Source organism: Ochotona princeps, chromosome 11 (genome assembly GCF_030435755.1).
Source record: "Ochotona princeps isolate mOchPri1 chromosome 11, mOchPri1.hap1, whole genome shotgun sequence".
NCBI classification, from domain to species: domain Eukaryota; kingdom Metazoa; phylum Chordata; class Mammalia; order Lagomorpha; family Ochotonidae; genus Ochotona; species Ochotona princeps.
Window position 1 is genome coordinate 7,047,209 of NC_080842.1, and position 22,586 is coordinate 7,069,794.

Below are 22,586 nucleotides of genomic sequence, written 5' to 3' on the forward strand. Positions count from 1 at the left end.
GCCACTAACTACAAGATGTTTTCGCAGGTTCTCAGCGGCCCCACTGAGGACTTGTTTAAAGCGTGTGGGCAGCACCTGGTGGAACTCGGTCCAATGCGATCCACTCACACAGTACATGCACACACACACAGCTGTTTACGAAATTGTACATGATTTTAAGCTTCCCTACGTGGGAGAATGCTAAAAAAATATGTTTTGGGGGGGCAGCCTTGTGGCGCATTGTGTAAAGCTGCCACCTGAGACTATGGCATCTTGCCTGGATGCCAGTTTTAGTCCCAGCTGCTCCATTTCTGATCCAGTGCCCTACTAGTGGCACCTGGGAAAGCAGTGGAAGATGGCCCAAATGCTTGGGCCCCTGCACCCACGTGGGGGACCTCGAAGAAACTCCAGGTTCCTGGCTTTAGACCAGCGCAGCTCCAGTTGTTTTAGCCAATTGGGGAGTGAACCAATGGATGGAAGAGTCTCTCTTTCTCTCTCAGCAATGGACAATGGTCAACGAGCAGTCTGTTCCTGGCTTCGGAGCATGTCTGGGAGACTCTAGGGTGGCAGGAAGTGCTGGCCAGTGCTCAGCCCTGCCCCTCCCGTGCAAGCCCATCACCCTGCACTTCACCTTCATCTTCAGACACGTCCAGGACCTCATCTACCGTCTCCGGGAAACTCATGCGGTGCTTGTCACTGACCATCTGTAGTGAGAGAACAGAAGATTCAGCCCAAAGCAGGCAGGCTGCCCCTGCCCAGAGGCTAGCTGGTCACCACAGGGACAGGAGCAGGAGAGGACCAAACCAAGGGGATCAGACCCAGCTTCCCAGGGTCCCCCCAGTCGCCCCAAGCTCCCTCTGTGGCCTTCCAGCAAAGTGCCCGGCCACTCTGCCGGCCACCAGGGGGCGGCAGCACCTGTCTGCTCACCAGCCAGGGCACAGGGCTCCCCAGGGGCCAAGGAGGGGAGCGGCCCTACGTACCACCACGCTGCCTTCGTCCGTGACCACCTTGAGCACATCTATCACGGAAATGTAGCCCAGGCGCTTGGCGATGGCCAGTGGAGTGGTTCCGTTCTGAGGGAGAGGCCGGGACAGGGTGAGAGGAGCGCCCCGGGAAGGAGTACCTGGTCCCAGACAGCGGGCAGGGCTCTGAGGGGCTCAGCCTTGGGCCCAGAGCAAGAGCCCATGTTCACCGCTCCCGCCGAGGGCAGCGCCTAGGACTGAAGCCAGGAGCCGCTGTCCGAGGCCAGGCGCTGTCCACCTGCACCGTCCTGGGAAGTCACTCCGCGCATTGCAGACAGAAACAGGGCCACCGGTGGGGCACCCACCCGAGGGAGGGAGAGGCTGGCCAAGGCGCCCACTGCCAAGCCCTGCCCCTGAGAGCGTGGGCACTCACTGAGCTGACTTCGTTTGGGGAAGCACCACTTTTCAGCAGCAGCGTCACAATGTCCGTGTGTCCTTGTTGGGCTGCCTGGTGCAAGGGGCTGTACCCCAGCTGTGACATGGGGCAGGAGAGGGCTGGTTGGGTAGGGTCAGCTTGTTGCCATGCCAAGAGCTGCCCACGGACTGCAGGGCAGCACCTCCGCCCCCAGCCCAGCCCTGGCCACCTCCCTACCTTGGTCTTCGCATTGACGTCTGCCTGGTGCTGCAGCAGGAACTTGACCAGCTTGATGTTGCCATAGTGGCTGGCCACGTGGAGAGGGGTGTACCCCATCTGGAAGTTGTGGTGGGAAGCAGGATGACGGACAGCCCCATGAGCCGTGCGCCCCTGGAGGAACCCTCCCATGGTCAGAGTAGAGCTGGGGACAGGGCAGGGGCTGGCACAGGGTCCCCCCTGAGGTCAGGACCCCAAATGACTAAACTGAGGCTGCAAGAGAGAACAGTCCCCCAAGATGGAGAGTGTCTTGGGTTTGCAGGCAGCCTCTGTGGAGCTTCCAGAATTTTCCCTGTATGCTTTCCCCACCACCCTGTAGCTCCGTGCCCACAGAGAGCAGGTCAGGCTGGATGCTGGATGCCAGGCCGGGTTCCTGAGTGAAGCCAGGAGCCTGCTGTGGACACAGTTCAGTTCCTTCCTATGAGGATGGGGGTGGGGATGCTGGGCTGGGGGATCCCGCAGCTTCCTGGAGCAGGACCAGCTGGGGCGAGGGACGGGAGAACGCACTGAAGGCTGCACCACCCGCCTTACCCGGGTGGTGGCGTCCACCGTGACGCCGTGTTTGATCAGCACGTCTGCCACCAGAACGTGGCCTTCCTGTGCCACCAGGTGGAGTGGGGTGAGGCCACTCTGAAAGAAAACAGTGGCCCATTAGCTGCTGGCCACCTGCGGAGAGCCACCGGCCAGATACCAAACAGATGCTGGATGCTGGCTTTGTTCCAGGAAAACTTTGCTTACACAGAAGCATGAGGCCAGGGTTGGGTGCCTGGTCTTGAATTGTGTGATGCCTTTCCCAAGGGAATGCTCTATTTCTACAGCTCTGGGACTTCCCTCAGGGTGGTTAAAATGTTCTGACGTCAGAAGGGGTCGCGTTGAGGCTCAGCAGGTAAAGCAGCAGCCTGTGGGGCTGGTATTCGCACTGGCCCAAGAGTCCCAGATGCTCCACTTCTGATCCAGCTCCCTGGCTCAGGCTGCCTGGGAAGGGCCAGTAGAAGATGGCCCAAGTGCTTTAGCCCCTCACCCACGTGAGGAAATCAGGAGTTCCAGAATCCCGGCTTTAGCCTGGCCCGACCTTGGCTGTCACAGCCGTTTGGGGAGTAAAACAACAAATCAGAAAACCTCTCTCGCTCACTTGTCCCCACCTCTCAACAACTCTGCATTTCAAATAATCAAATGAATCTTTAACTAAAGAAAAGTCCCAAGTGTGCACAGTGGTTTTTATGTTAGAACGTGCATCATATGTCCAAGCACTGGTCTTTCTGTAGACTCAGCTGTGGCCTTGGCATGGGATCGGGCTGACAGCCTGTAGTCTCAGGATCCAGACCCCTTTCTGGCTGTCTATTCATGTGCGAAGCTGACCCTGAAACCTGGCAGTGGCTGTGAAGGTTGCCCGTGCTCACACCCTGTGGCTGTCACATGCTGGCACGGAGGCTTCCTGTTGGCAGGTGCCAGGCCTGCAGACAGGCCCAGGTGTCAGCCTACCTTGTTGCCCAGGTTGCCGTTGGCTTGCTTGGAGAGGAGCAGGGCCACCATGTCGGCGTGGCCCTCCTGGGCGGCCAGGTGCAGGGGCGTCACGCCCTGCACCGACTCAGCGTTTGCGGACCCCCCGTACTGCAGCAGGCTGCGGGCCACCTCCATCTGGTTCTGCTTTGCGGCTATATGCAAAGGTGTGTAGCCGTTCTGAAAGGGAAGCCCGTGGGCAGCCTGTCATGGCCAGGCTGGGAAGCACCAGTGCCGCTATAGAGAGACACACTCCAAGGGGACTATATACACACATGCATACATACAGACAGGCACACACTGACACGCACAGATGAATTGTGAAGTGCTACAGCGCTCAGAACTCGGAGCTTGGGTGGGGAGGCCAGGACTTGGCGTGGACATCTGGCCCCATGGCAGGGCAGTGGCCCACGTGCTGTGTGCCGGTTTGAGTCCCAGCTACTCTGCTTCCCATCCAGTTCCCAGCCTATGCCAGGAAAAGTAGTGGGAGACTGGCTAAGTGCTGGGGCCCCTGCACCCATGGTGGAGACCCGGAAGAAGCTCCTGGCTTCGACCTGTCCCAACTCTGGCTGTTGTAGTCCTTTGGAGAGTGAATCAGTATTTTTTGGTAAGATTTATTTATCTTATTACAAAGTCAGATATACAGAGAGGAGGAGAGACAGAGAGGAAGATCTTCCGTCCAATGATTCACTCCCCAAGTGAGTGCAACAAAGCCGGGAACCAGGAACCTCTTCCAGGTCTCCCATGTGGGTGCAGGGTCCCAAAGCTTTGGGCCGTCCTCTACTGCTTTCCCAGGCCACAAGCAGGAAGTTGGATGGGAAGTGGAGCTGCCAGGATTAGAACTGGTGCCCATATGGGATCCTGGCGCATTCAAGGTGAGGACTTTAGCCGCTAGGCCACGCCGCCGGGCTCAGAGTGAATCAGTTTTGATGGAAGCACACGCATGCGCTCTCTCTGCCCTTCAGAAACATAAGTCTATAGTAAAAAGGGCATTCTCTGAAGAGTTATGTAAGAGGCATCTTGCTAGCCTTCCTCCCTTTCCCTGGATGATGCAGTGAGAGAAACACGGCCCTGTTGTTCATGGGTTGTTCTTCTACAGCCAAACAGGCGTCCTGAGAAGGCCAATCAGTAGGCAGGGTGGCGTTCGTGCCAGGCACATAGAGACAGAACAAGGAAGTGTGGTCGCCTGGGGATGCTGGCTCTGCGTGCCCAACCTCACTAGCAGGCTGCTGCCAGTGGGAGGTGATAAGAACCATGGGGACTTCTTCCCATGGCTGAAGGACAGCCACTCGAGCAGCCTGAAGGACATGTCCCAAGCCACGAGGGCAGCCGGAGGTGCTCACATTGGTAAGAAGAGCACTCAGTCCAGCGCAGCCAAGGGCACAAGCTGCCAGGGGATTCCACGGGTCACACAGGGACAGGGTGGACAGGAGCACGAGACCCCCTCTCTGCCTCTGCCCTGACCCCCTGCTGCCAGGCTGGCTGAGAGGGAGCATGAGCTGCTTGTACCGATCTGTGCTTGGGAGTCGGCTCCCTGGAAACAAGCAGTCTGGTTCCAGTCCCTGTTGGGCAAGCTGGACAGTGCACAGGAGGGAGGGAGCCTGCCTGCTTATTTTTAGCATCAGGAGGACGTGCACCTCTCGGTTGGGCACAGTGGGAGGTGCTGTGGGCAGCCCGGGAGGTGCTGTGTGTGCAAGAAAATGATACAGTGAAGGCAGATTGTGCCCATGGGGCCGTGCCCTGATGTCACCCAAGGGTGTCCACTCAGGGCCCTTCCTCTGCAGCTGCCCCTCTCCACCATGGATGACAGCGCCCAGGTTCGCACGCCCTGGAGTGCCCACTGGGTTCCCTGCCCAATCCTTGGTGGACACACACGCACCGCAGTACCCACTCCCGCCTGCAGGGGGCAGCCTCCCCCAAGCATGGCCTGGGCTGGCCCCTGGGGCTTGCTGCTTACCCAGGCGGGGCTGTGCGGGGAGCCGCCACGGGGCAGCAGCAGCTTGACGATGTCCAGGTTGTTGTGGTGGACAGCCACATGCAGCGGGGTCAGGCCATTCTGCAGGTACAGAGAAGACAGGAGGCAGTGACCTTCACTCGGGTTGTCCCTGTCCCTCCCCACAGCCCTCCTTTGTCTCCAATTCTGGTTACAAATGTGTCTGTGCCTCCACCTGGAACCCAGTCCCAACCCAGCACCCCCTCTGCTTTCTGCCACCCCATGCTCCCATGAAGTCCACAGGGATGTGGGCAGGCAGCTCGGTAACCCCAACAGCCGGCCGTGGCCCCAAGCAGCCCCTGCATGCTGACCTAGGCTGAGGGGCATACTCACTTTCCCAGCCGCGTTGGGGTGTGCGTCCCGCTCCAGCAGCAGCTCGGCCACCCGAACCTTGCCATACTTGGCAGCCACGTGGAGAGGGGTAAATCCTTTCTGAGGACAAACACAGCCAGTCAGGACCCGTGGGAGCCCATGGGTCCCCGCCCCATCCTGGGTGCCCTGGTGGCCAGAGCAAGATGAAGGGAGGCAGGCAGGACAGGCCCCCTGGCTGGGACTGCACCTTGGTCATGCAGGCCTGTGACGCTTCCTTCTCCAGGAGGGCCAGGGCTGCCTCCACGTGGCCCTCGCGGGCGGCTACGTGCAAGGGCGTGTGGCCGGCTGTGGTGGCCAGGTTGGGGCTGGCGCCGCTCTCTAGCAGCAGCTGCACCATGCTGGTGTGGCCGATGCGGGCGGCGCAGTGAAGCGGGGTCTGGTCATCCTGTGGGGACACGCGGCCGAGGTGGCTTAGCCAGAAAGGGCCCCTGGCGGCCCGTGTGCTCCCCCAGACGCCTGCTGACAGCTTTGGAGGGCTGGCCCAGGTCAAAGCCGGGGTCCATGCACCACCTGCTGCCTCCAGACGGTGATGGGGAAGCATCGGCAGGAAGCTGGCATTAGAAGCCAAGGCTGGGACCCAAATCTTGGCACCTCTGTTATGGGGCCTCACTGGAAGGAAGCGCAGGAGCCACTGACGTCAATGAGCCCAACTTCTGGCTTTTTCTGACAAGGAAAGTGGGGGCACAGAGAGGTCCACAGATCTCTTCCAGGTGGCACAGCTAATGGAAGGACGACCTTAAAACAGGCTCAAGTCTCGGAGTTTGCTGTACGTGACTTGATCCTGGCAGTTAGCTTCAGTGTGACCATCATTTCTGCTGACTGGCCCAGAGGCTCAGGCCTCCCATCTGTAGAATGGGTGTGACATCACCTTTCCCCAGGAGGCCTAGGGTAAGGGCCAAGCGGGTGCTGCACACAGAGTGTCACGCACCACAGTCCGGCACCCAGGGACTGCTGGTGAAGCGTGGGCAGCAGCCATGACAGCGCTGGTGGCCAGCCAGGCCCGCTCGACTCCCACTCTGTTAAATCCCGACACGCAATTCTGGGGCCGGTGCTTGACACAGTGCTTAAGATGCTGCATGCAGACTCCTGGCTGTTCTGCTTCTGATCCAGCTCCCTACTGATGTGCCTGGGAAGGTAGCTGATGTGGTCCCAGTGCCTGGGTCCCTGCCCATGCAGCAGATCTGGTGGACTCCCTGGCTCTCAGATGAGCCTTGGATGGATCTGGCTGTTGTGGGCCATCTGGGGAGTGGATGAAAGATTCTCTAACTCAATCTTTCAAAGAAATACATCTTAAAAACAAAAAAAGATGGGTCCAGCACTGTGGCACAGACAGTAAAGCTATCATCTACTGTGCCACCATTCCATATGGACACTAGTAGGAGTCCTGGCTGTTTCACTTCTAATCCAGCTCATGGATGCACATGGAAAAACAGAGAAAGATGGCTCAAGTGCTTGGGCCCCTGAACTCGGGTGGGAGACTCAGAAGAAGCTGCAGGCTTCAGCCCGGCCGAGCCCCAGCTGTTGCAGTCACTTGGGGAGTGAACCAATGGATGGAAGATCTCTCTCCCTGTCTCTCCTTCTCTTTTGCACTGTAACTCTGTTTCTCAAAATAAACAAATAAATAAATAAATAAATAAAACTAGAAAGATGCCTTATAGGTTGGTGTGATGACTCAACTGGCTAGTCATCCATCTCGTGGTGCTGGAATCCCACATGTGCACCGATTCGTGTCCTGCTGTTCCATTTATGATGCAGCTCCCTGACTGTGGCCTGGGAGAGCAGTGGAGGATGGCCCGGAAAAAGCTCCAGGCTCCTTGCTTCAGCCTGGCCGAGCCCCAGCTGTTGCAATCACTTGGGAAGTGAATCCATTGATCGAAGATTTTTGTCTGCTTCTCCTTCTCTCTGTAAATCTGCCTTTTCAATAAAAATGATTTTTTTAAAAAAAGACACCTTGTGGGACACTAATTTTCTTTTTTATTAAAGATTAATTTTTATTGGAAAGTCAGGTATACAGAGCAGGAGAGACAGAATGCTCTTCTGTCAGCTGATTCACTCCCCAAGTGGCTGCAACTTGCCGGAACTCCAAAGCCAGGAGCCAGGAGCCTCTTCTGGGTCTCCCACGCAGATGCAGGGTCCCAAAGCTTTGGGCTGTCCTCCACTGCTTTTCCAGTGCAGGAAGCGAGATGGGAAGTGGGGCTGCCAGGATTAGAACCTGGATACAGGATCACAGTGCGTGTAAGGCGAGGACTTTAGCTACTAGACCACTGTGTTGGGCCCTGGGACACTAGTTTCCAACACTGGAGAGCCTGGGAGCAAGTTGTAGCTCTGCTTTTGAATTCCGCTTCCTACACAGGCACATCTGCTGAGGTGGCGGCTGGGGGCTCAGGAACGTGGGCCCCCAACCCTAACTGGGATGCAGTTCCCAGGTCCTGGCCTGGGAATATGGACAAACAATCCTAACAATTCTGTCTCCTTTCTCTTTCTGTGCCTTTCATGTAAAAAGAAACTCAATAAAAAGTTTTAAAAATATAAACACAGTTCCAATACAAAAAACCCTTATGGGGGGGTAGGGGTTGGCATTATGGCAGGGTGGGCCAAGCAGCTGCCTGTAGGGTAGGCTGGCTTGAATCCTGGCTGCTCCACTTTGGATCCAGCTCCTTGCAAAGGTGCCTGGGAAAGCAGTGGAACAGGGCCCAAGTCCTTGGGTTCCTGCCACCCATGTGGGAGACCTGGATGGGCTCCTGGCTTCAACCTGACCCAGTCCTGAATGTCAGGGCTATTTGCGGAGTGAATCAGCAGACAGAAAGCTGATCTCTCTCTCTCTCTCTGTCTCTCGCTCTCTCTGTGTGTTTCAAGTTTTGGCTTTTAAATAAATAAATAAATAAATAAATAAATAGTATCCTCTCCCCCCAAAGCTCCTCTGGTTTCTTTAAAATTCCACAGGGGGGCACTCTGCTCCTTCAGCGTAAGCTGCGTCATTGTCGGCGCCCTTGGCCCGCCCACTCCTGGCTGGGCCAGTGGCTTCTCTTGCCACTTGCCCTGCTCCCACCCCCACAGTCCCTCCCTCTCTGCCCCCCACAACCCACCTTGGCCTTGGCATTGACTTTGGCTTTGTTCTGGAGCAGGTATTTGGCCACCTCCGTGTGTCCTGCCCTGGCCGCCATGTGCAACGGGGTCTCCACTTTCTGCTCGGGGAGAGAATGGCAGGCCAATCAACACCATGGCATCCTCTGTTGTTCCCCAGGACAGCTGTGCAGGGTGCCTGTTCACAGGTGGGCTGGGCCAGCAAAGTTGCTCCATGACCCGCATACACATGTGTGTGTATACATGTGTCTATGCATATATGTCCATGTATGTATGTGCAAACTCCTTCCAAATCCCGGAGCTCAAGGGCAGTCAAGGCCATCAGTGCATTTCCAGGGAACACAGAAGCTCACAAATATTGTCCACAATCCAAAATGATTTACCGGCACACACAACCCGGAAGGCGTCTGTGAATGACTGGGCTTTCTCTGAGCTGCTCCCTGGGCCCGCCCACACCCCAGGACCTCTGCCCTGGGTGCCCTGGCCCTCTCCTTACCACATTGGAGACGTTGGGAGATGCTCCCCGCTGCAGGAGGTTCTTCACGATGGGCAGGTGGCCCATGAAGGAGGCCACGTGCAGCGGCGTCAGGCCGGACTGCAACAGACAGGGGTTGGGTGAGATGAGCACCCCCTCCCCGGGGAGCAGGCACCCCCAGGTGCACCTGCCTCAGCTCCCAGGGACTGCAAGTGTAGGAAGCGATCACTCCGGGTCACCCTGGGGTCTACTCCTTTAAGCAGTCCAGACGCGCGCACCTGCACACACACTGCAGGCAGTCCCACTAAGTGCCCAGCGAGGATGGCTGGAGGCACAGCCTCCCTACCTCGGTGACCGCATCAATGGAGGCTCCTGTCTTGAGCAGCAGCTCCATGACCCGGATGTGGTTCTTCTTGCAGGCGATGTGCAAGGGGGTAAAGCCGTTCTGCAGGGGCACAGAGAGAAGGAGACGGACATGCAGGGGCTGACAGTGAGGCCAAGGACACCTGGGACCTCACCCCTATTCCGACAGGTCCCCTAGAGACCAACAGAGGGCTCAGTCATGCTGGCTGCTGGCCACTGTCCTGTGAACCATACACCAAGCACATTCTGGTATGTGCTTGAGAGATTCTTGTTAAAAAATTTATCATGGGGCTGGGATCACGGCACAATGGGTTAAGCCCTGGCATGAGCTGCCGACATCCCATGTAAGCACCAATTGGAGTCTCAGTTAACTGTCTCCCCACCCAGCTCCCTGCTAATGCACCAGGGAGAGCAGCGGAGACTGGCCCAAGTGCTTGGGCTCTGTATCCATGAGGGAGACCTGGAAGAAGCTACTGGCTCTTAGCTCAGACCAGTTCAGCTCCAGCTATTGCAGCCATTTGGGGAACAGGGAGCTGTGTGTGTGTCTCTCTGTGTGTGCTCCATTTTCCAGTTCTGTAGTTCCATGAGGCACATCTCCACTGTGATGGTGACAAGTCCAGAGGTCCATGTGGGCCACAACTGCGCCATTACGCAGGATAAAACATTGCCCTTGATGCCAGCTGTCTAACTGGCCGAGGTTGATGCATGGCAATGATTGTTTCTGTGAATGAATTCTCTAGGGCACCTGCCCCCTCAGAGCGCCTCCTCAGGGGCTTGGTGTGAAGTGGACAGCAGGGAGGGGAGCTAGGGCCACAGGACCACCCTGTGGGGCCCCAAAGCAAGCCAGGCGGTGCTGGCCTTCAGCTCCGGATGCAGTGGTCACGTACGGTCAGAGTCCAGCCTCCCAGGCCCAAAGTTACCTCTGCCCTCTGCAGCCTGTTGGCAGGCATGGGAGGCAATGCCCAGCTGGATACGGCCAGCGGTGGGGTGGCACACTCAACCCTGACTCCACCCAGGGCCCTGTGTCACAGCAGCAGCCTTGGGCACCTGCTCCCACTGCCCATGGTGAGAGGCTGGCACACAGCATCTGATCTGGCTTTCTCTCAACCCCGATGTCCCCACCAGTCACTCCAGAGGCCTGCCACTCACCAGGGCTCTGGAGTTGGGTTTGGCACCTTTGTCCAAGAGGACCTTGGCCACCCGGTGGTGGCCGCAGTGGGCTGCCACGTGGAGCGGAGTCAGGTGGTCCAGGGTTATGTCGTCAATCTCAGCGTTGTATTGCAATAGAAGTCGGACACAGTCGAGGTGGTCTCCCTGAGCCGCCATGTGGATTGGGGACAAGCCGTTCTGGGAGAGCACAGGGGTGGGACAGAACAGGGGCACTCAGGATGGTCCCACCACCCCTCATTGCTTCCTGCCATGACGCTCACATTCGGCTCCCAAGTGGTTGAGCCAGACCTCAAGCCCTTTCCCGCCACGAACGCCCACAGCTTCCAGGAAGCCCTCCTGGATTAGCACCTTCTCTGAAGCCCTCATTTGGATAGTGCCATTACAGCCTCCTTCTTGGAAGGGTGAGGGAGTGTGCCTTCTCCCCTCCTTTAGGACCGCCTGGCAACTTGCAGCTGTGCCTGCTGTCCCTTCAATGGCCCCAGGAGTCCCACCAGCATGCGTCTTGTTTTTTTTTCCTGCCTTTTCTTAGCATGGTTTGGGCTGTGTGAACACTGGCCTTGCTTCTTGCCCCTCCACAGAAAGGCGCATGAAGCACACGGGAGCTGACTGCCAGAGGCTCCAGGCTAAGGGGCCTGGTGGCACAGTGAGTAAAGCCGCCACAGGCCACTCCTGCATCCCATATGCGCTGTCAGTTCAAGTCCCGGCTGCTCCACCATTAATCTAGCTCCCTGCAGACATACCTGGGAAAGCAGCAAAAGATGGTCCCTGCTACCCAGATGGGAGACCTGAAAGAAGCTCCTGGCTCCTATCCCAGCCCTGGCTGTTGTGGCCATTGTGGGAGGATGAATCACCGGATGGAAACCCTTTTTTTTCTTTATAGCTCTGCCTTTCAAATCCATTAACTAATCTCAAAAAGTACAAAGCAGTGACAGGTGAATGGAGCCTCTTCCCTGAGTCTGAGACGGCTTGTGGAAGTCGGGTAATGCAGAAAAACTGTATGTAGGGGCCAACTTGTCTTGCACCAACACAAATTTATCTTTTCATCTGCTTCTCCAGGAATAGCTCACTGTAGCACCTCTCTGTTCACTTATCAGGGGGGTTTACTCTTGCAGGTGTCTATTTATTTATTTATTTATTTATTTATTTATTAGATTTGTTTATTTTACTTGAAAGTCAGAGTTAGAGAGAGATCTACCTGCTGGTTCACTCCCCAAATGACCACTAAGGTCAGAGTTGAGCTGATCCACAGCCATGAGCCAGGAGCTTCTTCCAGGTCTCCCGTGTTGGTGCAGGGTCCCAAGCGCTTGGGCCATCCTCTGCTGCTTTCCCAGACACATTGGCAGGGAGCTGGATGGGAAGTGGAGCAGCTGGGACACGAGTAGGTACCCATATGGGATTGCAGTTGCCACAGGCGGGTTAGTCTGTTATGTCTTGGTGCCAGTTGTTTGTGGGTACTTTGGAAAACATGTCTCGAGCAGTTACCCCAAACAGCCCTAGCCTAGAGGGGTGGGTTTCTCCACATGATGAAACGGGGGTGCAGGGCATAGGACAGACACGTCCCGTCAGAATCATGCGATGAGCCGGCCGTGGCTGGAGGCTGGGGCTGCCTCTGCCTGGCTGCTGTGGCCATTTGGGGATGGAAAGGGATGGAAGACGGATGTGTGTGTATGTGTCACTCTTTGTCTCTAGCTTTCAAATAAATAATAAATAAATCTTAAAATATAATCACACAGCCACTCCCAGGGAGGAGGGTGCGGGCAGCACACAGCGGTCTGCAGTGGGGTGGCCCTGGGAGACTCTGGCCTCTGAAGGGGCTAGACAAGAGCTCTCCCTCTGTCCCTAAGTGCTGCGCAACACTGGGGGTAGGCCCCAGGCCTTCCCACAGCCCTGCATTCCTGCCTCTTTGGAGTGAGGAGAGAGCAGCAGCAGGTTCCTCCAGCCGCCAGCACCAGCACCAGCACCTGCACCCACCGTGGCACCTGGCCCAGGGTTGTGAGCTGATGTCCCGCCTGCTACATCCTGTTTAACTGTCAGATCCCGGGAGGCTTCGGATCTATCTCAGGGAGGCCACGCTGGCCTCGATCTAGATCAGAATTAGAAGCCTCCCCGGGGCCTCTTCTTGCGCGAGCAAGCGTGGTCCTAGCTCCCTTGGCGGCGGCAGAGCTGGAGTTGACCTAGATCCACCGCTCTCCTCCCGCCGGCCAGCCCCTCCACTGTTGTGGTGGGAGGGGATTCAGGCGCGGATAGGGCACACACCTTGGTTTTGGCTTGGATGGGCGCCCCGTGGTCCAGCAGAATCTCGGAGATGCGGACGTGCCCGTTCCGAGCTGCACAGTGGAGAGGTGTCAATTCGTCCTTGAAAAGACAGAGCCATGGACACGAGGCCCCGAGGGCGGCTGTCAGACGCTGTGTGCGGTGTGGACAAGCGCGGCCACACACGCGCTTGTGCTGGGGGATGCCAGCTCAGCCAGGATCCCACCGCACCCCTGGCCCTGGGGCCACCTGCCACCGGGGAGCCCACTGACACCCACCTTGGTCCTGGTTTCTATCTGGGCTCCGCGGTCCAGCAGAAGCCGCACCATGATCACGTTCCCCCTGCGGGAGGCGATGTGCAGTGGCGTGATGCCGTTCTGCAGGGGGTGGGGGGAGAAGAGCAAGGGTGAGGCAAGGCATCCGGCCTTGGTCCCCTCTCACCTCTGCCCCGTCCTGCTGTTCTCTTCTGAGACCACCCTCCCAACAGTGAGCTGGCCAAGGGGATATTGGGGCTGCTTCCAGACCCCCGCGGCAGGTGCACAGGTAGGGATGGCGGATACACCAGTTACCTGTGGTGTGAAGTTGACGCTGGCCCCCCTATTGAGGAGTAGTTGGGCCACGTTGAGGTTTTCGTAGTGGGCTGCGATGTGCAGGGGGGTGAATCCCGTCTGGATAGGGAGAGGGCAGCGGTTAGACATGACAGCTCTGAGCCCACTCAGGGTGGGGGAGGGTTACCAGGACCCCTCGAAGGCAGTGGCATCCTCCGCCAGGGCCCAGAGCTCCCAGTGACACCAACAAGCCCCAGACTCCAAGGGTCGTTCGGGGACAGACTGAATGAAGGAATGAATGACCCTCCCTGCGGTCCACAGTGTTATCTGAGAGACTGTCGCCCCACCCTCTGCTGGGCTCCTTGATAATCATTCTGTTCCAGGGCCTCCACCTGCCCCCAAGCCAGTTCCCCAGGAGCTGGGTGCGGTGGGGGCTGTGAGAGTGACAGCGCATGGGGTGCCCCACTGGGGATGGCTTGGCCACAGCAGGGCCCTGACACATCAGCTGCAGGGGGTCGTGTGTCCAGTTGACCTCTGCTCTGCTCCACAACTTTGTCTCCCACTCGGCCACCCCTTTTGACAATGGAGACACTGCCTTTTACCCCAGGGGGAGCAGGCAAGGGGCAGAAATAGTCCAGAAGCCCCTGAAGTCCCTTTGCACTCTGCCCAGAGACCCCCAAGGCCTGGAGCGGTCCTGGGGACAGGCTGGGACTTCAATGGGCACAGAAGACCACTCCAAGGCTCGCTCTCCGGTGCCTGCCTAGACACCCCGCGCCAGCGACCTCCCCTCCGGTCTCTAAGCTCTGCCCCTCCCTCTCCGGACCCCGCCCCCTCTGGGCCCGTCACCTTGGAGAGCACGTCGGGGTTGGGGTCGTTCTGCAGGAGCACTGCGGCAGTGCGGGTGTCGTCGTTCCGGGCGGCGATGTGCAGGGCAGGCAGGCGCACCTTGCCTTTGGTGCCGTAGTTGATGAGGTGGGCCACCACGTTCTCGTGGCCCTGCTGCAGCGCCACGGCCAGCGGGGTGAAGCCGTCCTGGTGAGGGGAGGGGGAGCCCAGTTCACCAAGCACTTCCCGCCAGTTCTTGCCCTCTGCAGTCCTCCCCAGCAGCCACCGCCTCCCTGACGCCCTCCTTTCTGCAATGACTTCTCAGCTTGCTGTGGCTTGTCCTTGGGAGCCCCCTGCCACACTCCCCCAGTCATCGAATGGTTCATTCCTCCAGGGCAGGAGCACAGCCTGCAAGCCCCTTGCCCCTGGTGGGGCCCTTACTTCTGTGGCCACATTCTGGTTAGCTCCGTTATCCAGCAGGAACTTCACCACTTCCAAGTGGTTCTCTTGAGCGGCCATGTAGAGGGGGGTGAAGCCTTTCTGTGGACGAGGAAAGGAACTCTTGAGAAGCGGAGATGAGCCTGGGCCAGAATTTGTCCCCTACCCCGCCCCACCCCTCCCTGTCCTGGCTTCACCCAGCCCCAGGCACTATGGAAACTTCTCATCATGGCATGGTGGCCTGGCTAGAGGGATGGGCCAAGGGGAGGGGGCCGCTTTCCATGGTGTCCACTCTGTCCTCACACCATACCACGATTCCTCCTTCCTCACTGTCCCAGGCGCGTGCGTGTCTGTACACACACACACACACACTTCCTCTCCCTAAGTAAACCCAAACAAAATCCAGGCTTTGGCTCATCCACCCCATGCCCATGGGGCTTGCGACCACGCCACTGCATCACACGCAGAACAAGCAATCTATGCAGGGAGAGGGCCGGGTGCCCCACACTTGTTCTGCAGACACGGTGCCGGCAAACCCACAGAGGGTCAGGGGGTCACAGCAGGTGCACCAGGGAATTGGCACAGTGGCCGGCACACCCTCCCAGGCTCGGGGCTGAGACGGTGACCAGTATGGTGACGATGCAGCCAGTGAACACGACAGGGCTGCCCGTTACCTGTGACTGCGCATTGACGTTGGCGCCATAGTTGACGAGCTCCCGGACCACCTCGTCCTGACCCGCCAGGGCAGCGATGTGCAGGGCCGTGTTCCCTTTCTGAAACACACGTGGGTGGAAGGAGATAGCAGGTGGCTCACTCGCCTGGAGCCATCAAAAAGGTTTTGGGCACAAGGAGCTCCTGGAGGTGCAGAGTCCGAGTTCCAGCTGTTCTGCTTTGCAGCCAGCTTCTGGCTGAGGCACCTTGTGAAAGCAGTGGAGGATGGCCCGAGTCCTTGGGACTCTGCACTCACGTGGGAGACCCAGAAAAAGCTCCCGGCTCCTGGCTTCTGCCTGGCTCAGCCTTGGCCAATGCAACCATTTCCAGAGTCAATCCATAGATACAAGATCTCTCTTTGTTTATCCCTCTCTCTCTGTAATTGTGCCTTTCATATAAATAAATATTCAAAGAAAAATAAAAGCGTGTGGGTGCAGGGGACTTTCTTTATGGCCCAGAGGGCTGGAGGCATGTGTGTGTGTGTGTGTGTGTGTGTGTGAGCCATCGCAGGGCCTGAAGTAGTTGTGTAATGGCCCACAGCTCACCACACTGAATGTGCTGTGGGCAAACCTCTGTAAGGGTCCCCAGGTAAGCCAGGCAGCTGTGCACTTCTGACTCCTCTAGGCCCTAACTGTGCAAAGGCAGCAGGGAGCCCTCCTGTGGCCTGGAGCCTACAGGTCCCCCGTGCTCAGCCCACACCCAAAGGGGCCCAAGGCAATGACGGAGTCAGAGGGTGAGCCGGACACCAGTCAGAAAAGGTAAGTGTGAACATAACAGAGGGAAAACACACGGAACACCATCTGGCAATGGAGAACACAATCACTGTGTGCAGTATCAACATCAGAGACACAGCCAGCAAGGGCTCACCTACTAAGAGAGGGCAGAAACGCCAGCGAATGAGCACTGGAAGGCAGTGAGGTACACAGTGGTTTTAAACTTGGCAGAGGCTGGTATGGTGGTACAGTGTGTTAAGCTGCCACCTGTGATGCTGGCATCTCATGTGAGCGCTGGTTCGAGGCACAGCACCCTGCAAATGCACCTAGGAAAGCAGCGGAAGATGACCCAAGTGTTTGGGTCCCTGTACCCCATTTGGGAGGCTCAGATAAAGCTCCAGGCTCCTGGCTCCGGACTGGCCAGCTCTGGCCTTTGAGGTCATTTGGGGAGTGGATCAGTGAATAGAGACTCTCTCTCTGTGTAACTCTGCTTTTCAGACATAAACGACATAAATCTTTTTCATTTGTGTTGTAAGAAAAGGCTCCCATTTTAAGGTGTATAGCAGCTGGTTCTGTATATAAACTAAAATTGAAATGTCATTGAAGTAGTCACAGGATGTGGTTAAGAACTTGCATTTTTGAAAACATATTGGTTACTCAATACCATATCAATTAATTCCATAATGTTGTAAATTGTTGTTGATGTTGTGTTGGGGCTTTTAATTGATCAGGATGATATTCTGCCAGCTCTACCTTCAGACCAGAGATGGTCTCCCCAAGAAACCGCTGAATTTATCTGGACAATAAGATGCTGGACTCTATGCTTGGAATATGTTTGCAAAGAAAGAATCGTGACTGAATTTGAACTATAACACTGCAACAAGATGGAGGAATCCACCATGGCAAGAGGGCACAGGGAGGGGTTGGGGGAATCCCAGAGCCTATGAAACTGTGTCACATAATGCAACGTAATTAATAATAATAATAATAATAATAATAATAATAATAATAAAAAGAAAAGGCTCCATTAGAAGTAAGGACCAATCACGGAGACCAAGGCTTGATGCAGACTTTCTTGTCTGGATGTTGTACACGCAGGACTGTCAACACTGCCCATTTCCAGCCCACTGGCCTCCCTGCAGTGTGTGTGTATGCTGGGCGGGCCAGGGACACAGGTCCCATGGGGGCTTCTGTGGGTCAGGTGAGTAGGAGAAAGGCAGTTACCATCAGGCCCTGTGTGTCTGAGCTGAGCAGCCACTCAAACAACAGGGGATGGAGGCCACACGAGAGAGCCACTGTACCATGCTGAACCGATGAGAATTCCTCTTGCCCGAGTCCTTAAACGACCCGGCACTTGCTCGAGTCCAAGGCACCTGCCATGCCAGGTGAATGTGTGTGGGGGAGAATTGGCACTCGGAGCTCCCTGTGATGTGTTCCTGTCATCCTGTTCAGGAGGTAGCGTATCGTGGCCACACCCCCATAGGCCACATGCGTCACCATGCTTGATATGGGGGCGAGGGGGACCCTACAAGAGGGCTATGCGGCTTCCCTGGGCGATGCAGACACACACATGTGCAGCTACACACACACACACACACACACACACACACAGAGCTAGTGCTGTCTGCCCCCACTGTGAGGGAACATGGCAGGAAGCTAATGACTGCCTTTTGATCCACAAATGAAGGAATTTCTCCATTTCCAGGGACTCACAGAAGGCAGGCTGGGTGGACAGGGGCTGAGAAAATACATGTGGGGGGGGGTGTGGGGAAACAGACTTCCCACCAAGGCAGAAGGACGTCGTCTGTGTTCCATGTAGCACACAGGAGAGAACACACTGGCTTATGCTGACACCCTTTCTCAGCACAGCTTAGCCACCTGGACAGGTAGGTTTGGGGATCCCCCCCCCCACATTTTCCAAACAGCTCTCACACTTGGAAGATTCACTGCAAATCCCAAGTCGCTCTGCCTTCCCTTTAACCCATGGCCTCCGCGTCACCTCCCCCTCTGCTAACTCCATGTGGCATCCTGCAGCCATGCTGGCTGGCTAAGAAAACACCCATGAAGTGAAAAAAAAAAAAAAAAAGACACATCAAAAGCATTCACTTGCAATGTAATGACCCAAGGGCAGGAAGCTGGGGAGCGGTGGCCTGCTATGGTGCCACGGAGCCAGCAGGTGGCAGGCACCACATCTGGGCAGTGATACAAGCAGCCACGGTGTGGGAATGTTGGCTTACAATACAGTTTCTTCCACAACTGTTTGGAAGATCTGGAGTTTATTGGCCACTAAGGATAACACAGATTTTTTTTTTTATCCCACATTTGGGAAATGACACAAAAATTACAGAACTGGGGAGGTACACAAAGCTGGGACCGCTAGGCCTATGGACCACTGTGGCCACGAATGTGGTGCCTGTGAATTGTCTCGGAAGGGCTTAGGGGGATGTGTGGGAAGGGGGACCACTGAGGAAGTGCATTACAGATGAAGAATGACTTCTGGGGGACTTCCATGGACCAGCCCACTGTAACTGAAGGTAACTGAAGGGGCTGAGACAAGGTGGCTCGGAGGCAGGAGGCTATGTCTGGGTCAGACCAGGACACCTGCCCATGTGGGAGAACTAGGCTGGGATAGGTGGCATCTCTCACAGCCCACTGGCACACATGAAAGGGCTGGGGCACTGCCTGGCAGCACTGGACCACAGTACCTATGAGTGAGTGTCGGGGTAAGGGGTGGATCATGTTAGGCTGGGCCATGACACTAACCATCACGCGAGAGAACTGTATCTGGGCGCAGATTCTGTGAGGAATTTGCAGGCTTACCCCTGAAGGGGCTGCAATACCCGCTGGTTTGCACAAGCTAGGGGTGGTGAAGGCCAAGCTAAGCATGACCACAGAACTCACTGACTCTTATGGGAACTGGGGTTAAGAATAGGCTGGTTTGATCCAAGTTGTAGCATCTGCAAGTGTACCCAAGAATTGGGTGTGGGGGCAGGCTGGGACACAGCATCCACCAGCACTCACAAAGGTGAGATTGGAGAGTGGACTTTGCTGGGCAGGTCCCTAACGCCCCTGACATGCATGAGATTTGGGTCTGGGAGGGGGCCTGGTGGAAGAACTTGGGGAACTCCCCTGGTGGGCTGTAGCTACTGCCGAAGAACAGGAGAAGTCAGGGCTGGGTGTAGGCTAGACCAGGCAGGGCTGCTCCACTTGTTGGCAGGTGTGGGGGCTCTCTAGGGGGACAAACCAGGTAAGTCTAGGCCAAGTTGTAGCACACACTGACATGTGTGGGAGTCAGGACAGGGTGTGGACCATGCTGGGCGAGATTTTTGTATTCATCTGAATGCATGAGAGCAGGGGATGGGGGCAGATTGCACATGGCTAGGTGGTAGCACCCATCAGTGACAGTTGGGCCTAGGGGCAGGCTACAGAATCTAATGGCAACAGCCAAGACAGGGAATAGGCTATGCCAGGTTGGGTCTGAGCAACCACCAGCACGTGTAAGATTTGTGGCTGGAAACAGGCCTAGTCAGGGAGCTAAAGGGACTTCCCTGCTGGGTTGTGGTTCCCACTGGTGAGCGCTACAGCCAGAATGGGGGCAGTGAACTGGGCTGGACATGACGTCAATGTCCCTTGGCACAGATATGGACTGGGGTGTGTCAGATTGGGCTAGGCTCCAGAACTCGGCTGCAGCTTGCAAGAGCTAGGGTGGGTATAGGACAGACTGGGTTAAGTCTCGGCACCCACTGAACCATGTGAGAACTGGGTCTAGGGGTAGACCAGGCAGAGCTGGGCTGTAGCACCCAATGATAAGAGCTGGAATGGGTGTGGGTCAGTTGGGCAAGGTTGCTGCCTGCCAGGACAGGAGGTAGATCAAGTCAGCCTGGGCCAAGCACCCACCAGTGTGCGTGAAACCTGTGACTGGGAGGTGACCTGATAGAGGAGCTTGCGGAAGTCTATCAGGATGCAGTTCTCATTGGTGAGCTCAAGAACCAAGGCCAGGAGCAGCCCAGGCCAGGCCAGGTTACAATACCCCATGGCATACATGTTGGTCAGGTCTGGGGGCATCCTGGTCTGGGCCAGATCATAGCACCCACTGGCAGATGTGACAACCAGGACAGGGTACAGGACATGTCAGGCTGGGCCACATAACCAGCCAGTTCATATTAGGGCCAGGACTGGATGCTGGGTAGGTTGACTAGGCTGGGGACAGGCTGGGCTAAACCTGGCTTTAATACTTTCCTGCAAATGCCAAGGTGAGGTAGACCATGCCAGAGGGGGCCATGGCACCCACCCGCACATGCAAGACTCTGGGGTGGGGGAAGATGAGCCTGGTAGGGAGTCAGTGAGAACTCCCCTGTTGGACCTGTGCTCCCACTGGTGAGCGTGAGAACTGGAACTTGGGGCAGATCAGGCTGGGCAGGGCTACAAAAGCCACTGGCCTGCATGTGAGTTGGGTTAGGGGGAAAGCCAGGCTGGGCATACATGAGCCAGAATAAGTGCAGGCTAGTTGGGCTTTGTTACAGCATCAGCCAGTAAGTGTCAGGACTTGGGGCAAGCCCTATCAGGCTAGACCATAGTACCAACTGGAGAGTGCAAGATCCAGGGCTGGGAGCAGGCCTAGTAGAGAAATTGTGGGCACACTTCTGATGGGCTGCAGCTGCCACCAGTGAGCATGGAAAACCAGAGCTGAGGGTGGGCCGGGCTGGACAGGTGGTAGCGCAAGACACCTCCTGGCATATGTTGGGCTAGATAGCAGGGTCAGTCGGGCTGAACTAGGCTGCAGCACTCATTGATGTATACAAGAGTCAAGTGGGATGCAGGATGGATTGGATTAGTCTGTTGCATATGCTGGCATTCACAGGAATCAGGGCTGGGGGCAGGTGTGGTAGCAGCCATTGGAGGTCACTCCAACTGGGCTGCAGTTCCCACTGGTGTGTGTGAGGTTTGAGTGTCTTGTGGTCAGGGTTGGGTTGGACTGTAGTATCTGTTGGTTTGTGTATGTGATGAGCTGAGGATAGAATTGACTGGGCAATGGAATCCACCACTGTGGGTGTAGGCTGGAGTGGATGATGGAATTAGCCGGATCCCACACTGGCTGGCACACACAGATGCCAGGTCTTGGGTCACCTCAGGCCGCTGGACTCAAAACTCCAATCATGGGAAAAATCACAAGTTCTGTGGCCTGACTGTGGAGTGCACATGTCAGAACTTGACCTCCTTAGTTGCTGAAGCTGGGGCAGTGGACAGCATTTCCAGCTACACATGGGGGACATGACAGCTCATTGAGGCCTCAGAGGACGTCTAGTACCACGGTTGAGGATGGAGGGCAGAACACATTGGACAACTCTCCTGGCCGGACTTTGACAGCAAGTATCTGGACAAATGGAGACTCTGAGGTGGACATGTCAGTCAATGGACATTGGAGGAATTTCCTCAATCTTTTTTTTTTTTAGATTTATTGTTTTTAATTTTCATTACAAAGTCAGACATACAGAGAGGAGGAGAGACAGAGAGGAAGATCTTCCGTCAGATGATTCACTCCCCAAGTGACCGCAATGGCCAGTGCTGTGCTGATCCGAAGCCGGGAACCTGGAACCTCTTCCAGGTCGCCCACATGGGTGCAGGGTCCCAAGGCATTGGGCCGTCCTCGACTGCCTTCCCAGGCCACAAGCAGGAAGCTGGATGGGAAGTGGAGCTGCCGTGACTAGAACTGGCATCTATACGGGATCCCGGCGCGTTCAAGGCGAGGACTTTAGCCACTAGGCCACGCCGCCGGGCCCAAGAATTTCCTCAATCTTGAGGCAACGAAACCAATAGCATCTCAGAACTATCAAAAGCACTTGAGCACTACCCTTGGGACTCCTGGTTTCAGCCTGGCTCAGCTCTGACCACTGTGGTCATCTGGGGGAATGAACGAGCAATGGAAGACCTCCGCCTCTCTTGCCTTTGCTCTCTCTGTAACTCTGCCTTTTAAATAAGTAAATCTTGAAAAAACGAAAGGTCTGTTGTGTGGGACTGAAGCGGAAGCTGTGTGTGAGACCAGGTGGAGCAAGTCACAAATAGGGAAGAAGGGGCTGGGAAACTCGAGAGATGAGAAAGCAAGACTCGGAACCCAGGGCCGTCGCTGGAGCGCAGCAGCCTGGGATGCCCCCTGTGACACCGGCATCCCGTGTCAGAGCACTGCTTGGCATCCTGGCTGCTCCGCTTCTGATCCAGCTTCTTGCTGGTGCACCTGGGGAAAGCAGAGGAGGATGGCCCACATGCTTGGGTCCCTGCACCCGCGTGGAAGGCTTGGATGGAGTTCTGGGCTCCCAGCTCCAGACTAAGCTAGCACCAGCTGCTGAGGGTGTTTGAAGAAATGAACCAGGGAAAGAGGACCTCTCTGTGTTTCTTCTTCACCCTCTTTTGAATAAATATGCAAATCTTTTGTTTAAAAAGTTTAAAAAAAAATCACAGACTGATACTAGAATCAGTATGGGAGCTGGTACTTCTGGTTTACCTTCATTCCT

At 56.3% G+C, this 22,586-nt stretch overlaps 1 protein-coding gene across 1 annotated transcript in view; it reads right to left on the minus strand.

Annotated features, from left to right (window-relative positions):
* Positions 1 to 22,586, minus strand: part of ANK1 (ankyrin 1) — a 106,592-nt gene that overhangs the window by 32,790 nt on the left and 51,216 nt on the right. The window contains exons 4-22 of the mRNA XM_058670471.1: positions 15,328 to 15,426; positions 14,657 to 14,755; positions 14,237 to 14,422; positions 13,412 to 13,510; positions 13,121 to 13,219; positions 12,846 to 12,944; positions 10,569 to 10,766; positions 9,403 to 9,501; positions 9,078 to 9,176; positions 8,584 to 8,682; positions 5,685 to 5,882; positions 5,459 to 5,557; positions 5,090 to 5,188; positions 3,115 to 3,312; positions 2,164 to 2,262; positions 1,594 to 1,692; positions 1,375 to 1,473; positions 960 to 1,052; positions 611 to 683 (exon numbers count right to left, since the gene is read on the minus strand). Coding sequence (XP_058526454.1) covers positions 611 to 683; positions 960 to 1,052; positions 1,375 to 1,473; positions 1,594 to 1,692; positions 2,164 to 2,262; positions 3,115 to 3,312; positions 5,090 to 5,188; positions 5,459 to 5,557; positions 5,685 to 5,882; positions 8,584 to 8,682; positions 9,078 to 9,176; positions 9,403 to 9,501; positions 10,569 to 10,766; positions 12,846 to 12,944; positions 13,121 to 13,219; positions 13,412 to 13,510; positions 14,237 to 14,422; positions 14,657 to 14,755; positions 15,328 to 15,426 — 2,233 coding nt within the window. The remainder of the gene's footprint in view (positions 1 to 610; positions 684 to 959; positions 1,053 to 1,374; positions 1,474 to 1,593; positions 1,693 to 2,163; positions 2,263 to 3,114; positions 3,313 to 5,089; positions 5,189 to 5,458; positions 5,558 to 5,684; positions 5,883 to 8,583; positions 8,683 to 9,077; positions 9,177 to 9,402; positions 9,502 to 10,568; positions 10,767 to 12,845; positions 12,945 to 13,120; positions 13,220 to 13,411; positions 13,511 to 14,236; positions 14,423 to 14,656; positions 14,756 to 15,327; positions 15,427 to 22,586) is intronic.